This window comes from Sminthopsis crassicaudata, chromosome 3, assembly GCF_048593235.1.
Source record: "Sminthopsis crassicaudata isolate SCR6 chromosome 3, ASM4859323v1, whole genome shotgun sequence".
Taxonomy (NCBI): Eukaryota; Metazoa; Chordata; class Mammalia; order Dasyuromorphia; family Dasyuridae; genus Sminthopsis; species Sminthopsis crassicaudata.
In genome coordinates, this window is record NC_133619.1 from 640,184,726 (window position 1) to 640,198,319 (window position 13,594).

Genomic DNA, 13,594 nt, shown 5'->3' on the forward strand with positions numbered 1-13,594 from the left:
GAAGACTGGGCCAGATGGGGGCGAGAAGCTGGAGAGAAGAGGGCTGGGAAATGATGAACAGCGCAGCTCTGGAGGGGATTGGGAGGCAGCAGGTCTGGCCCCTGAGGAAGAAGGGCTTTCCCCCAAAGGGGGACGGAGTCCCTTGGTAGAGTGAGAATTCTGGAATGGCCACAACACTTATTTGGGGGGAAACGTCGCCTGTGGGGGGCGGGGGGCAGCACAGTCTAGGTCTCCCGGAGGGACCCCAGCGTCTCCCTCCCTTCCAGGTGTGTCTGACGCTGACCGCCAAGCGCATGGCCCGGAAGAACTGCTTGGTAAAGAACCTGGAGGCCGTGGAGACCCTGGGCTCCACTTCCACCATCTGCTCAGACAAGACCGGGACCCTGACCCAGAACCGGATGACCGTTGCCCACATGTGGTTTGACAACCAGATCCACGAGGCAGACACCACCGAGGACCAGTCTGGTGATTGTGACTCCATGCTTGGGGAGGGGGCAAACTAGGGAGCGTGGAGGGGAAGTCTCTGACGCCATGTCTCTGTCCCGACAGGAACCTCCTTTGACAAGAGCTCCCACACCTGGGTGGCCCTGTCCCACATTGCCGGCCTCTGCAACCGGGCTGTCTTCAAGGGAGGCCAGGACAACATCCCTGTGCTCAAGGTGGGACTAGACGAGGGATCGCCCCCCAAACCCCCGAGGCTCCCAGTCCCAGCTCCCAACCCCCGCAGCCGGGCTCAGACTGTCCTCAGAGTCCTAGCTAAGTAACTGGAATTGAGAGCATGTCCAGCTGAGATCCCGAGGCTGAGGGACTTGCCAGCAAGTGGCAGAATCGAGATTTACACTAAGATGCCAGGACTCCAACTCCAGAACTCCACAGGGAGAGCTCTTCCCACAGCTTCCACTGGCCCCAATTCCTCCTGGCTCTGACCTTTATTTTCTAGTCATTCTCTTCTCCCCCGTGCCAATCTGGGCGCCCACCCACCTCCATATGTGTCCCCTCGCATCCCTTTTTAGCCGCGCTCACCTCTGCTCATACAGCTGTGGGAATCTAGTTCCTCTCAGTCCCAACTGGGTCTCTTTAGTGCTGCCCACCTCCTCTTTCCTCATTTCCCGCTTCCTCCTCAATGCCACCAGCTAACCTAGCAACCGTTGCCCCTGGCCTCTCCCCTTCCCTGTTCTCCCATCCCTGCCTCTTACACAGAGGGACGTGGCAGGGGACGCTTCCGAGTCAGCCCTTCTGAAATGCATCGAATTGTCATCCGGCTCCGTGAAGCTGATGCGGGAAAGGAACAAGAAAGTGGCCGAGATCCCCTTCAACTCCACCAACAAATACCAGGTATGTGCGGACTGACAGCCTGCAATATCACCAACAATGACCAGGGGCGAGGGAGCAATGCCCTTCAGCCCCCGGCAGTGAGAAGGGGTAAAACTCCTTCAAGCCACCAGTAAGAAATATTTGATACATAAATAGAGACTCAAAAAGGGAAGCTGTTGCTCAAAGTCACATCAAGTCAAGGGAGAAGAACTGAGACTCCCTTCTCCCTCCCTCAAGGAGTTCTTTCCACCAAGATGGTAGAGGGAGAGACACAGAGAGAGAGATGCAGGCAGAAGAAGGGTCGAGACACATTGATTCAGAGACAGGGAGACAGGGAGGAGGAAGTACACAGAGGACAGACAGAGCTGGAAGAGAGCAAAGGCAACATTGACAGAAAGAGAGTCAGAGAGTGAGAGAGAAATTCACAGAGAGAGTGAGATGGGGGAAATGAGGGCAAGGGAGGCATTTACAGAGTGGGGGACAAATACTGAAAAAAGAGGTAGATGGATGGAAAGTCACTGAGAGAAGGAAGATGGACCCAGAGAGAAGGAAGTGTGGAGAGGGGAACAGTCATGGGATGGAGGAGTGCGTGCACACCGAGTACCACCCCCTGACTTGTTCACTAAACTTCCCAGCTCTCCATCCACGAGACAGAGGACCCCAATGACAATCGATATCTGCTGGTGATGAAGGGTGCCCCTGAGAGGATCCTGGACAGATGCTCCACCATTCTGCTTCAGGGCAAAGAGCAGACCTTGGATGATGAACTCAAGGAGGCCTTCCAGAATGCCTACTTGGAGCTGGGCGGGCTGGGTGAACGGGTGCTTGGTATGGCTCAAGCTAGCTCACGTCTTCACTGCCTGATTCAGCACCAAAGGATGGGGGCTGGAAGGGCAGGGCCTGGGAGACTGGGAGTGAGGAGTTAGGCAACTGAAGGAAATGGAGGGTTGGGAGAATAGGAGACTGGGAGGATGGGGAATTGTAGTCAAATCATGAAGTATTTATTAAGACCAGCTATGTGACAAGCACCTACTATGTGACAGGCACCTGTGTGAAGTTCTAGGGATGCAAACAAAGGCAAAAAAAAAAAAAAAACAAAACACAGTCTACTGGGGGATGAGGGTGGGGGCAGGACAGTATGCAAACAACTATGTTGAGATCTAGATCTAGACTGCATAAATTGGAGATATTCAATAAGAGATTGAAAGACTAGAGAAAGGCATTTGCAGATGGGAGATTGAGCAGATGAGGATTTGGGGGACTGGGGAGTGGGAGATTAGAGAATTGGGAAGATCGATCGACAAACTTTTATCTAATACTTAGTGTTCCCTGGGTCGTATTAAAGGTAGAAATACAGATAGAAAAATGGAAATAACCTCCATTCTCAAGAAGCTTACATTGTAATGGTGAGACAAGTCCATCTTGTACAGAGAATAAATGCAGATTAGGTAAATACAAGGGAGCTAGGGAGGGAAAAGCCCAAGCAGACTGGGGTTCACAAAAAGGTGTCATGTAGAAGGTCATCTTTGAGCTGAATCTTAAAGGAAGAAAGAGATTCAGTGAGATTAAGGGGAGGGACACAGGCAGCTAGTAAAAAAAAAAAAAAAAAAGGAAGATGGATTGTTGTGTATGAGGAACAGAGAGGAAAGGCTTGAAGAGCAACGAGCTTAAATAAGGTTTAAAAAATAGGTTGGGAGCAAGTTGTGAAACCTTTAAAAGCCACGCAAATGAGCTTGTATTAGTTTGTAAATTAGGGAAGTCACATGATCAGATCTGCACTTAGGGAAAACCACTTTGGCAGCAGTGTGGAGGATGGACTGAAGTGGGGAGGGATATGAAGCAAAGGAAGTCTTAAGTTTTTTCAGTAATCTAGAGGACAGATGCTGAAGGCCAGAGAAGGGACAAGAGGGAAAAAGATGCTGTGGCAAAGAGTTAAAGCTAACACCAAGATTTGAACTCATGTAACTAGAAAAATAATCGGACCCTTGTCAAATAGTAGGGAGATTGGGAAGATGGATGGGCAATAGTGGGGATGGAAATAATGGGTTTCATCTGGACATGTTGAGTCCGACGTGACTTTGGAACAGCTCATTTGAATTATTAGGAAGTTGGTGATGGGGACTGAAACTTGGGGGAGAGATTGAAGTTGGATATATAGAGCTCAGAGCCAATCCCATGCATGAAGATGGCCATTATTAAACCCATTGATGTTGATGAGGTCATCAAAGAAAGATGGCACATAGAAAAGAGACAGGTCCCAATATAAAGCCTTGAGGGGGATGCTGATAGTGGGTAATGGATAATAATCCAGCCAAGGGCATGAAGACTGAGCAGGTAGATACTGAATAATGCCATGAGACTTCAGAGGGAAAGGAATAGCCAGGAGGGAGAGAAAATATCAAATACCACATATAGTTTGAGAACAGAGACTGAGAAAAGACTCGTGGGTTTGGCAATTAAATGACTGCTGGAAATATTGGAAAGAGTAGTTTCAGTTGAGCCATGAGTTTGGGAGTTGAAGAAATGAGAACAGAGGAAGAAGAGATAAAGCAAGGAAGTGAAAAGACAGGTCAAGAGGACAAGGCACAGGAAAATTGGGGATGAGGAACTGGGGCCCAGAATTGGGAGACTAGAAGATAGGCAGTTGAGGGACTGGGGAATGAGAGGCAAGAAACTGAGACCAGAAGGATGAGGAAGTAAAACACTGGATTATATAAGTAACTAAATGGCTGAGAATAGGGGAAACTGAAAAAACTGATAGAATATAGGAGGAGGAATTGGAAGCTTAGGAACTGAAGATTTATAGAGTTAGGGGGTTAAAGGACTAAGGAAAAATAAATGTAAATTAAAAAAAGAATGGGGGAATGAGAAATTGGAAAAGGGAGAGAATTAAAGACTTGTTAGGATGATGAATTGGGAGTAGAGAGAGAGGGGGGTTGGAAGAATGGGGAGACAAATTTAGGAGTCTGAAGGATGGGGAACTAGGAGATTATAGGGATGGGAAGTTGGAGAGCTTGGAAGAAAGAGACAGAGAATTGAGAGACATAGTGTTGCGTAACTGAATTAATGAGAAATTGATAAAATGTGGTGTTAGAACTTGGGGAGTTGAGGGACTGAGGGATTAGAAGTTAAAGGATTGGAAACCTGGAGGAGTGAAGTTGGGGAAAACCAAGGAGCATGAGAAATTAGGAAAATCCACTGAGGGAAGCAGTGGTTGGGGGGGATGATTTGGGAATCTGGGGCAGAAGGGAGGGGGCATTGGAATTGACAGCCAGATGATGCGGAGTTGGGAGATGAGGGATTAGGAAATTGAGAGGTGGGATTATAGGAACAATAGTTGGGGAATTGTAGGAGTAGGAAAATGGGGAGTTGAGGATCAAAGGAAGAGAATACTGAGGAAGTGGGAGTGGAGGACAAGGAATCAGCCCCTGGAGAGCTGACTTTAGGTCCTGACGCTGTCCCTTTGGGCAAGACCCTGGTTCTCCATTTTCCCATGGCCCAAAGGAAGCTGCTGTTACCTGCAGAGTTGGGCTCACGGGGGCTGGGAGGAAGGAGCTCGGTGAACCGGGACTTTTTCGGAGTTTGAGAGGAGGATGGGCGCTGGGGAATAGGGAAACTGAGGCTGGGGTGGGAAGCTGGGAGAAGAGAAGAGGCTATTGGGAGCTGAGGGTCGGGAGGCGGTCGCGGTGGGAGACCAGGGACCCCCGGGTAGCGCAGGGGCGGACCCTCAGTCCTAACCCACTCTTCCGGGCGCACCAGGGTTCTGCCACTACTACCTGCCTGAGGAACAGTTCCCCAAGGGCTTTGCCTTCGACTGTGACGACGTCAACTTCACCACGGACAACCTCTGCTTCGTCGGCCTCATGTCCATGATTGACCCGCCCAGGGCCGCCGTCCCCGATGCTGTGGGCAAATGCAGGAGCGCCGGCATCAAGGTGGGGCGGGGGGCTGGGGCGGGGGGCGGGGGGCGAGAGACTCGAGGCCCTGGGGTGAGGGGGAAAGGCTGCGGCCGCGACCACTCTTCCTCTCTCGCCATGCAGGTGATCATGGTCACCGGCGACCACCCCATCACGGCCAAAGCCATCGCCAAGGGCGTGGGGATCATCTCGGAAGGCAACGAGACCGTGGAGGACATCGCCGCCAGGCTCAACATCCCCGTGAGCCAGGTCAACCCCAGGTGAGGCGGCTGCTCCGCCCGGGACCGACCCCCCCCCTCCGCTGCCCCGTGCCTCCACCTCCCGTCTCCCCCTCGCTGCTCTGCTCCGCCGGCTGAGTCTCCCTCCCGCTTCCCCCCCGTGTGGTCTTTGCGGGTGTTTCTCTGTGCGCGTCTCTGTCTCTGTCTGTCTCTCCTGCCTTCTTCCTCTCCCTGACCATTTCTTTGTAACTCTTGCTTTCTCTGTCTCTGTTTCACTTTCTCTTTCTGTCTCTGCTCTCTACCTGCACTTTCTCCTCCTTTTTCTCTGTCTCTCTCTGTCTCTCTGTCTCTTTTTTTCTTTCTTTCTATTTTTCTCTCATTCTCTGTCTCTCTGTTTCTCTCTGTGTCGCTATCTCTTTTTCTCTGTCTCTTGTCTCTCTCTGTCTCTGTCTCTGGGTGTGTCTGTTTCTCTGTAGTTCTCTGTTTCTGTCCTATCTGCCTCTCTCTGTCTCTCTCTGTCTCTGTCTCTCTCTGTCTCTCTCTGTCTCTCTCTCTCTCTGTCTCTCTCTCTCTCTCTGTCTGTCTCTGTCTCTCTCTCTCTCTGTCTCTCTCTCTCTCTGTCTCTGTCTCTGTCTCTCTCTGTCTCTCTCTCTCTGTCTCTGTCTCTCTCTGTCTCTCTCTGTCTCTCTCTGTCTCTCTGTTTCTCTCTCTCTCTCTCTCTCTCTCTCTCTCTCTCTCTCTCTCTCTCTCTCTCTCTCTCTCTCTCTCTCTCTCTCTCTCTCTGTCATTCTCTCTCTCTCTGTGTCGTTCTCTGTTTCTGTCCTATGTCTCTCTCCCTTCCTTTTCTTCTTTCTCTTTCTCTCTGTCTCCCCTCTGTCTCTATCTCTGTGTCTCTCTCAATGGTACACATGACCGGGGTCCGGGTCCACGCTGCTTTCTACCAGCTGGGTGAGCTTGGCCACGGAGCCTCCAAGCTGTTTGAGGATGCTTCTGGCTGGGGGGGGGGGAGGGGAACGAGCCTTCTTTCCCCCTCGATCCTATCTGTCAAACTCCCTTTCTGCCCTGGCCTTCCTGCCCTTCCTCTCCCTCCTCTTGTCTTTTTCTCTTCCCATTGACCTCAGACAGTCTTTCTTTTCCCGCCCCCCCATGTCCATCCTCGTCCCCCCGATCCTTTCTCGGGTTCCCTCACTGTATCCCGTGTGCACCCCTCTCTCTCCTCTCAGACCCTCCCTGCTCTCCCGCCCTTGCCCAGCCCTGGGGCATTCCTCACCCACTCCTGTGTCTGTGCAGGGATGCCAAGGCCTGCGTGATCCACGGCACGGACCTGAAGGATTTCTCCTCAGAACAGATCGATGAAATCTTGCAGAACCACACAGAGATCGTGTTTGCCCGCACCTCCCCACAGCAGAAACTGATCATTGTGGAAGGCTGCCAGAGACAGGTGAGAGCTCCCTCGGAGGAGCGGGTCTCCGAGGAGCACGGGCTGGGGGCGCAGCATCTCTCACAAGAGCAGGGGCTGTGGGGATCTGGTGTCCAGAGACAGGAGGACAGAACTCTGTCTTCCTGAGGCAGATGGATGAGTTGGATCAACGGTAAAATCCATGATTCTGGGGGGCCCGAGTCCCCGAGACCCCATACAACCAAGCCCTCTGAAGAGCAGGGACTGGGACACGGGCTACTCGGGGTCCTGAAGAGGGAAGGTCCTGGAGGTCCAGATGCTTAGTCCCGGTGTCCCTCTCCCTCTTCCCCACAGGGTGCTATCGTAGCCGTGACTGGGGATGGTGTGAACGATTCCCCTGCCCTGAAGAAGGCAGATATCGGTGTGGCCATGGGCATCGCCGGCTCCGACGTCTCCAAGCAGGCGGCCGACATGATTTTGCTGGATGATAACTTTGCATCCATCGTCACTGGCGTGGAGGAGGGTAAGACAAGGAGGCTGAGTTCTGCCAACTGAGTGCACCATGACAGGGGTGCACTCAGTGGTCTCGAAGGTCCTCTCCAGCTCGGACACTCTTGGGGGCCCTTCTTTGGCTGTCAAGGTGTCCTTGCTTGTAGAAGGAACTGGGAAGGTCTCTGTGAGGGAGCCAGAGACTGGGCCATTCTGGGGTTCTATGCACTGATCCATGTGCTGGAGTCAAGAGGAGGCTGGACTGCCCTCATCTCCCCCCATCCTTATTCCCATGGAAATAAAGACAGCCTCAGGGTAGATAAGAAAAGAGGTCACTTCTACTTTAAAAATACATCTGTTTTATACATTTCCAAGTGGGTAATATCATTATCCTCAATTTAAGAAGTATTTTGTTTTTCCATTTTTTTAATCCTGATTTTGTGCTCATAAAATGTTTACGAGAGAATTCGAGCAGATTGATTACTATTTTTAAAATTATCATTTATTTATTTTTGCCATTTCAATTCACTTTATTTTGTGGGAAATTTTTTAAAAATCACTCCTTCTGAAGACAGGTCACTGGAAGGATTTTAGGACAATTGGGAGATGGAAAAAAGAGCTAGAAAATGTATACTGATGAGGAAGGCCAAGTTCTCTCCTCAGGAAGGCAGGTGACTGCCCGATTTGACCTCCGTGTGAACTCCTTCCCTCAGGCCGACTGATCTTCGACAACTTGAAGAAATCCATTGCCTACACCCTGACCAGCAACATCCCCGAGATAACCCCCTTCCTTCTTTTCATCATGGCGAACATCCCTCTGCCCCTGGGAACCATCACCATCCTCTGCATTGACCTGGGCACAGATATGGTGAGACCCTCCGCTCAGCTTCCCCAAGGGGCTTCGGGGAGCTCAAGCCTCTCATTATGGGGGCTGGGAGTCATGGGGTGGGTCTACCTGAAAGTCCCTCTGGGGAGCTGAGCTCAGAGAGGGTGCTGGCGCTGGGAACTGGCTCAGGGAGGGATCCGGTTCTCAAGACCTCTTTGGGTTGTTCAAATTAGGAGATAGGAGAGCACTCTCCTCTTGGGTAACTTGTGGGTTTTCACTGACTGGCTTCCCTCTATCTCCCGGCCAGGTCCCCGCCATCTCCCTGGCCTATGAGGCTGCAGAGAGCGACATCATGAAGCGACAGCCCCGAAATCCAAGGACGGACAAGCTGGTGAACGAGAGGCTCATCAGTATGGCGTACGGGCAAATAGGTAAGGGTTAGGGGCTGCTGCCTCGGGTCCCTATCTCAGGTGACCTTCCACAGCTATGATCCTCAGGTGGGATCAGGTGCCATGTGGGAGGCGACAGTGGGATCAGAAAACCCCAGTGGAATCCAGCCTCAGAGGGTCAATAGCTGGATGAGGAAATCATTTTGTGGCAACTTTTCTGTATTAGTTACTTTTGTCTCTCTTTGTATCTCCAGTGCTTAGCACAAAGCATGGCATACAATAAGCACTTAATAAATGTCTGCCTGACCCCTTTCCTGGGTGGGACTCTCAGGTCTTCCATCCAAGAAGACCCTTGGGTGATTTATCCCTGCTGTGGCTCTTGCTATCAGTGTGGGGTGCCTCAGTTTCCTCATCTGTAAAATGGAAGATCACATTAGGGTCTGGTGACCCCCAAGGTCCCACCTCTAAGTTCTAGAACAGAAGGGGATTGGAGAACCTTTAGCCAATGGGAACCTCAGAGGGAGCCTGACAAGGGATCCCTGGACCCCCTTCCCTCTGTCCCCCGCAGGAATGATCCAGGCTCTTGGGGGTTTCTTTGCCTATTTTGTGATTCTGGCGGAGAACGGCTTCCTGCCTTCCAACCTCGTGGGCATTCGGCTCAACTGGGATGACCGAACGGTCAACGACCTTGAGGACAGCTATGGGCAGCAGTGGGTGAGTGAGGAGGGCCTCCAAAGGCCCTGAGAGCTACAGAAGCTTCTGGTGGGAGGCAGGAACACGCCCAGAGGGGCAGAGGTTTGGAAAGCCGATCCTGGGAGAGCCCGGGGTCTGGGGGACGCCCAGAGGCAGGCAGTGGGCCGGCCCTGGGCATGGAGGGATCTGGAAGAGATGTGGGCTGAGCCCCCCCTGCACGTGTCTCCCCCAGACCTACGAGCAGCGCAAGTCCGTGGAGTTCACCTGCCACACGGCCTTCTTCGTCAGCATCGTGGTGGTGCAGTGGGCAGATCTCATCATCTGCAAGACCAGGAGGAACTCCGTGTTCCAGCAGGGCATGAAGTGAGGACTGGGGCAGGCGCGGGGCTCGGCCCTCTCCCTCGCTGCGCTCTAGCAGCCATCAGTCCCCATCTTTCCTTCGGGGCTCCTGCCCCTCCCTCGCTTTCTTTCTCCATCTCTTTGCCATCTTGAGGATTTCTCCGAGTATGTTTAACTCTGTGCCCCCATCTCTCCTTCTCACCATATATCTGTATCTTTCTCACTTCTTCCCCCACGTTTTCTTCTCTCCGCCTCTGAGTTTCTCTCAGAGCCTTTCTCTGGGCCTTTGTTGCCTTTATCGATCTGTGCAAGAAGATGGGTAAGAACCCTGTGGAGAGATGAGGTCTCTGCCTCCGAGTGTCTGTCTGCCCCCTGGCTCTCTGCCTCCCTCCCACTTTGTTGTATCTGTCTCCCTCTCCTGGGGTCTCTCCAGCTCTGTCCCCGGCTCCTCCGTGTTCCCGCTTCCTTGCTCTTACTATTTCTGTGACTTCGAGGCTCTCTGAGCATTTCTGTGTCTCTGTCTCTCCGATTCTCTCTGCATGGGAGTCTAAGCTGTGTCTTAGCGAGTCTGTGTGTGAGGAGGCTCTGTGTGTGTGTGTGTGTGTGTGTGTGTGTGTGTGTGTGCTCACGCTCATGCGTGCTGGGCTCCTTGTGCCTCCCGGACCCCCCACCATGTTCTCCCCTCCCCAGGAACAAGATCCTGATCTTCGGCTTGTTTGAGGAGACAGCACTGGCCGCCTTCCTGTCCTACTGCCCCGGCATGGACGTGGCCCTTCGCATGTACCCACTCAAGTGAGTGTCTCCCCCAGCCTGGCGCAGGTCCGGGCCTGGGCTCTCCCCTCCGGGTAACCCCGCCCGACCCATTCTGGCACCCACTTGGGAATCTTCTTTCTCAGCCTCCTTGGGACCCCCCAAATCTCCTGCAGACGCTGGTCCCAGCCTCAAGTGGAAGCCCCTCCCCATTCCAGGATCTGGGGATCCCTCTCTACTAATGAACAGCCTCAGTCCAGAAACTAATCACTAACCACTAATTTCATTCTCTCTCTCTCTCCCTTCCTCTTCCCTTTTCCCGTTCCTCCCCTTCCATTCTGCCCCTTAATATCTCACCCTTAATCTTTCTCCCTGCCCCCTCTCTCTCCCTCCCTCCCTCTCTCTCTTTTTTTCTCCCTCTCCTTCTCTCTCTGTCTCTATCTCTTTGTCTCTGTCTCTCTCTTCCCTCCTCCCTCTCTGTCTCTCTGTGTCTGTGTGTCTCTCCTTCTCTCTGTCTCTCTTTCTGTCTCTGTGTCTGTGTGTGTCTCTCTCTGTCTCTATTTCTCTCTCCTCTCTGTCTCTGTCTCTCCCCTCCCTCCTCTTTATCTCTGTCTCTGTGTGTCTCTCTTTATCTCTTTGTCTCTGTCTCTCTCCCTTCCCCCCTCTCTGTCTCTCTCTCTCTCTCTGTCTCTGTCTCTCTCTCTGTCTCTGTTACTCTCTCCCCCTCCCCCTCTTTCCCTCTCCTCTCTCTCCCCCTCTCCTTCGTTCATTCTCTCTCCCCCCTGTCTGTCTCCTTGTCCCATGTCTGCCTCTCTTTCCCGCTCTCGGACGGCTCGGCAGGCCCAGTTGGTGGTTCTGTGCCTTCCCCTATAGCTTCCTCATCTTTGTCTATGATGAAATCAGAAAGCTCATCCTGCGCAGGAACCCCGGGGGTGAGAGCTGGGGCTGGGCTGGGGGCAGGTGGGGACTAGGACTGGGGCCGGGAGCCTGGGGCGCCCCGGGGAGGAGTCCAGGGGATGGACCCAGAAGGGCTCAGCCACTTCTCTCCTCTGGTTTCTATTTTCTTCTCTGCCGTTCTCTCATTTTGATTCTGTCTCTCTGTGTCTCTGTGTCCGTCTGTCTCTTTGTCTCTCTCCGTCTGCCTCTGGGGCGCTGTCTCTGTCTGGCTCTTCTCTTCCAGGCTGGGTGGAGAAGGAGACCTATTACTGACCTCATTCCCAGCACCGCCCCATCCTGTCTCGCCCCCCAGCCCAGGAGAGAACCCTGCTCCAGTGCCCCCACCCTCATTTTGTATTCTGGGGGGAGGGACCTTCTCTTCCCTTAGCCGGGCCTCGGCCCCCCGGCCTCCTGTACCCCCAAAGTTCCTCCGTCCCGCTCCCCGCTCTCCCTGGCTTGCTTTCCCTCCCTGGTTTTCTCCCCCCCCCCCCAAAGCCCCCTTCTCTGTGTCACTGTCTCTCTCTCCTTGTCCTTCCGTTTCGAGAGCCCTCCCGCCTGTCCCGAGTCCTTGTCGCCCTCTCCGTTTTCTGGCTCTCTCTCCCTCTCCCTGTTCCTCTTTTTTTATTTCCCAATGGCCGACTCCATCTCTCTGGTTCTGGACAAGTATCAAATATATTGGTGGAGAGAGAGAAGGGTCTGGCTCCGCGTCCTCATTGCTTTTGGAGACCCCGCTGGGGGCGGGTGGGTGGGGGATCGGCAGGAACGGGCGGTGCCCTGGGCCACACCGGGCTCACACTGGCAGAGGATGGAAGAATCCTCACATTGAAGACTTCCAAACGGGGTTCTAGAATCCCCTTATTCGGAAAGCCTAGATTCTTAGAATCCCAGGTTCTAGATTTTAAGAATTCTAGAACATAAGAATCTGGACTCTTAGAACTGAACAGAGGCAGCAGAATATAAGCAAGGGGTTTGGACTTAGGAGATCTGGATTCAAATCCTGCCTTACACACTTACTGGCTGTCTGAGGGCAAACCCCGGGATCCCGGTTCCAGCAATATTGGGAAACAGCGGGTGCCATGGAAAGTGCCCTGGGATGGGAGGTGGAGAACAGGACTTGGGTTCCTGGCTCTGCTATTTTTGGAAATTTGGAGAGCGATGCCCTAGAGTGAGGAAGAACCGAGTCCGAATCCAGCCTCATCCACTCACTGATATGTGAAGGCAGCTAAACTCTGCTCTGCCTCAGTTTCCTCAGCAGTAAAATGAGGATAATAATAGCATCCACATCCCAAGATATTACACATAAAGTACTCGGTCCCCTATCAGTGACTACAGCTGACTCCAGACAAGCCATTTCACTTCCAAAGGGCTCCCCAGCTGTACAGCGCGGCTAGGTTGGATGATAGCCACCATCTCTTTCAGCTCTAAATCTAGGACTCTTTAGGATTAGGAGACCCCTGACTCAGAACCTTCAACAGCTTAGAAAGCTAGAATCCTCACAGGTGAAGGGGGGGGGGCTGACTAAGCAGTGACTGGTGCCCCACAGGGGGAGGGCTGGGGGTGCGTGAGATCAGAGAAAACATGGTTCCTGCCTTGAAGAGGTTCTACTGGGGAGGGGGAAGAAGGAAACTCAAGTAAATCACAAGAGAAAGGAGAACAGGACAGCCGGAAGGACAGGGCTGAGAGGGATCCAGACCGCAAAGAGCTCCAAAAAAGCTACTTATTATGAAGAATATTCCCCAAGCGCTGCTTTGGAACCAGAAATCCCTGATGTCCCTCCCTCCAAAAGTGAGAGCAAAATCCAAGGAGCCAGGGCGTCTGGTCTGATCTGCAGAGGGGAAGCTGATGGCCCAGATTGGCATCAGTTACCAACCTCAGTGGGCATTGCAGGAGGGCACGCTCAGGGCCCTCGAATCTGAGGGCGTGTGTGTGAGTTTGTGTGTGTGTGAATGTGTGTCTGTGTGTGTACGTGTGCTCACATATTGGTGTATCATGCCTTGTATGGGGGGGAGTTGTCAGGTACCTCTGTATTTTGTGTATATGGGAGGAGTTGTGTGCATGTTGTGTATGTGTGTGTGTGTGTGTGTGTGTGTGTGTGTGTGTGTGTGTGTGTGTGTATGTGCACGGGTGGGTGTGCACGTGGTATGTGCTGAAAGCGTGCAGGAGGACAGTAACACATTTCACCGATTCTGTGGCCGTGAGAAAACCCTGGATCACCTCTGGTGGAAGCTGCAGCAGGGATCAGAGAGCTCCGGATGGACAGTCAGAGCTGGCAGAGGAACTGACCTTAGGGCAGACCCCAACCCCACAGCACACATTTTTAACAG

The 13,594-nt window shown here is 52.8% G+C and overlaps 1 protein-coding gene across 3 annotated transcripts in view; it reads left to right on the plus strand.

Moving 5' to 3' along the window:
• Nucleotides 1-11,962, plus strand: part of ATP1A3 (ATPase Na+/K+ transporting subunit alpha 3) — a 28,858-nt gene extending 16,896 nt beyond the window's left edge. For all 3 annotated transcript variants that reach the window (XM_074306996.1, XM_074306997.1, XM_074306995.1), the window contains exons 9-23: nt 267-465; nt 550-659; nt 1,201-1,335; nt 1,950-2,142; nt 5,074-5,249; nt 5,355-5,491; nt 6,740-6,890; nt 7,203-7,371; nt 8,051-8,205; nt 8,471-8,594; nt 9,121-9,266; nt 9,478-9,608; nt 10,275-10,376; nt 11,175-11,266; nt 11,515-11,962. In XM_074306996.1, coding sequence (XP_074163097.1) covers nt 267-465; nt 550-659; nt 1,201-1,335; nt 1,950-2,142; nt 5,074-5,249; nt 5,355-5,491; nt 6,740-6,890; nt 7,203-7,371; nt 8,051-8,205; nt 8,471-8,594; nt 9,121-9,266; nt 9,478-9,608; nt 10,275-10,376; nt 11,175-11,266; nt 11,515-11,543 — 2,049 coding nt within the window. In that variant the 3' untranslated portion in view covers nt 11,544-11,962. The remainder of the gene's footprint in view (nt 1-266; nt 466-549; nt 660-1,200; nt 1,336-1,949; nt 2,143-5,073; nt 5,250-5,354; nt 5,492-6,739; nt 6,891-7,202; nt 7,372-8,050; nt 8,206-8,470; nt 8,595-9,120; nt 9,267-9,477; nt 9,609-10,274; nt 10,377-11,174; nt 11,267-11,514) is intronic.
• Nucleotides 11,963-13,594: the final 1,632 nt, after the last annotated feature.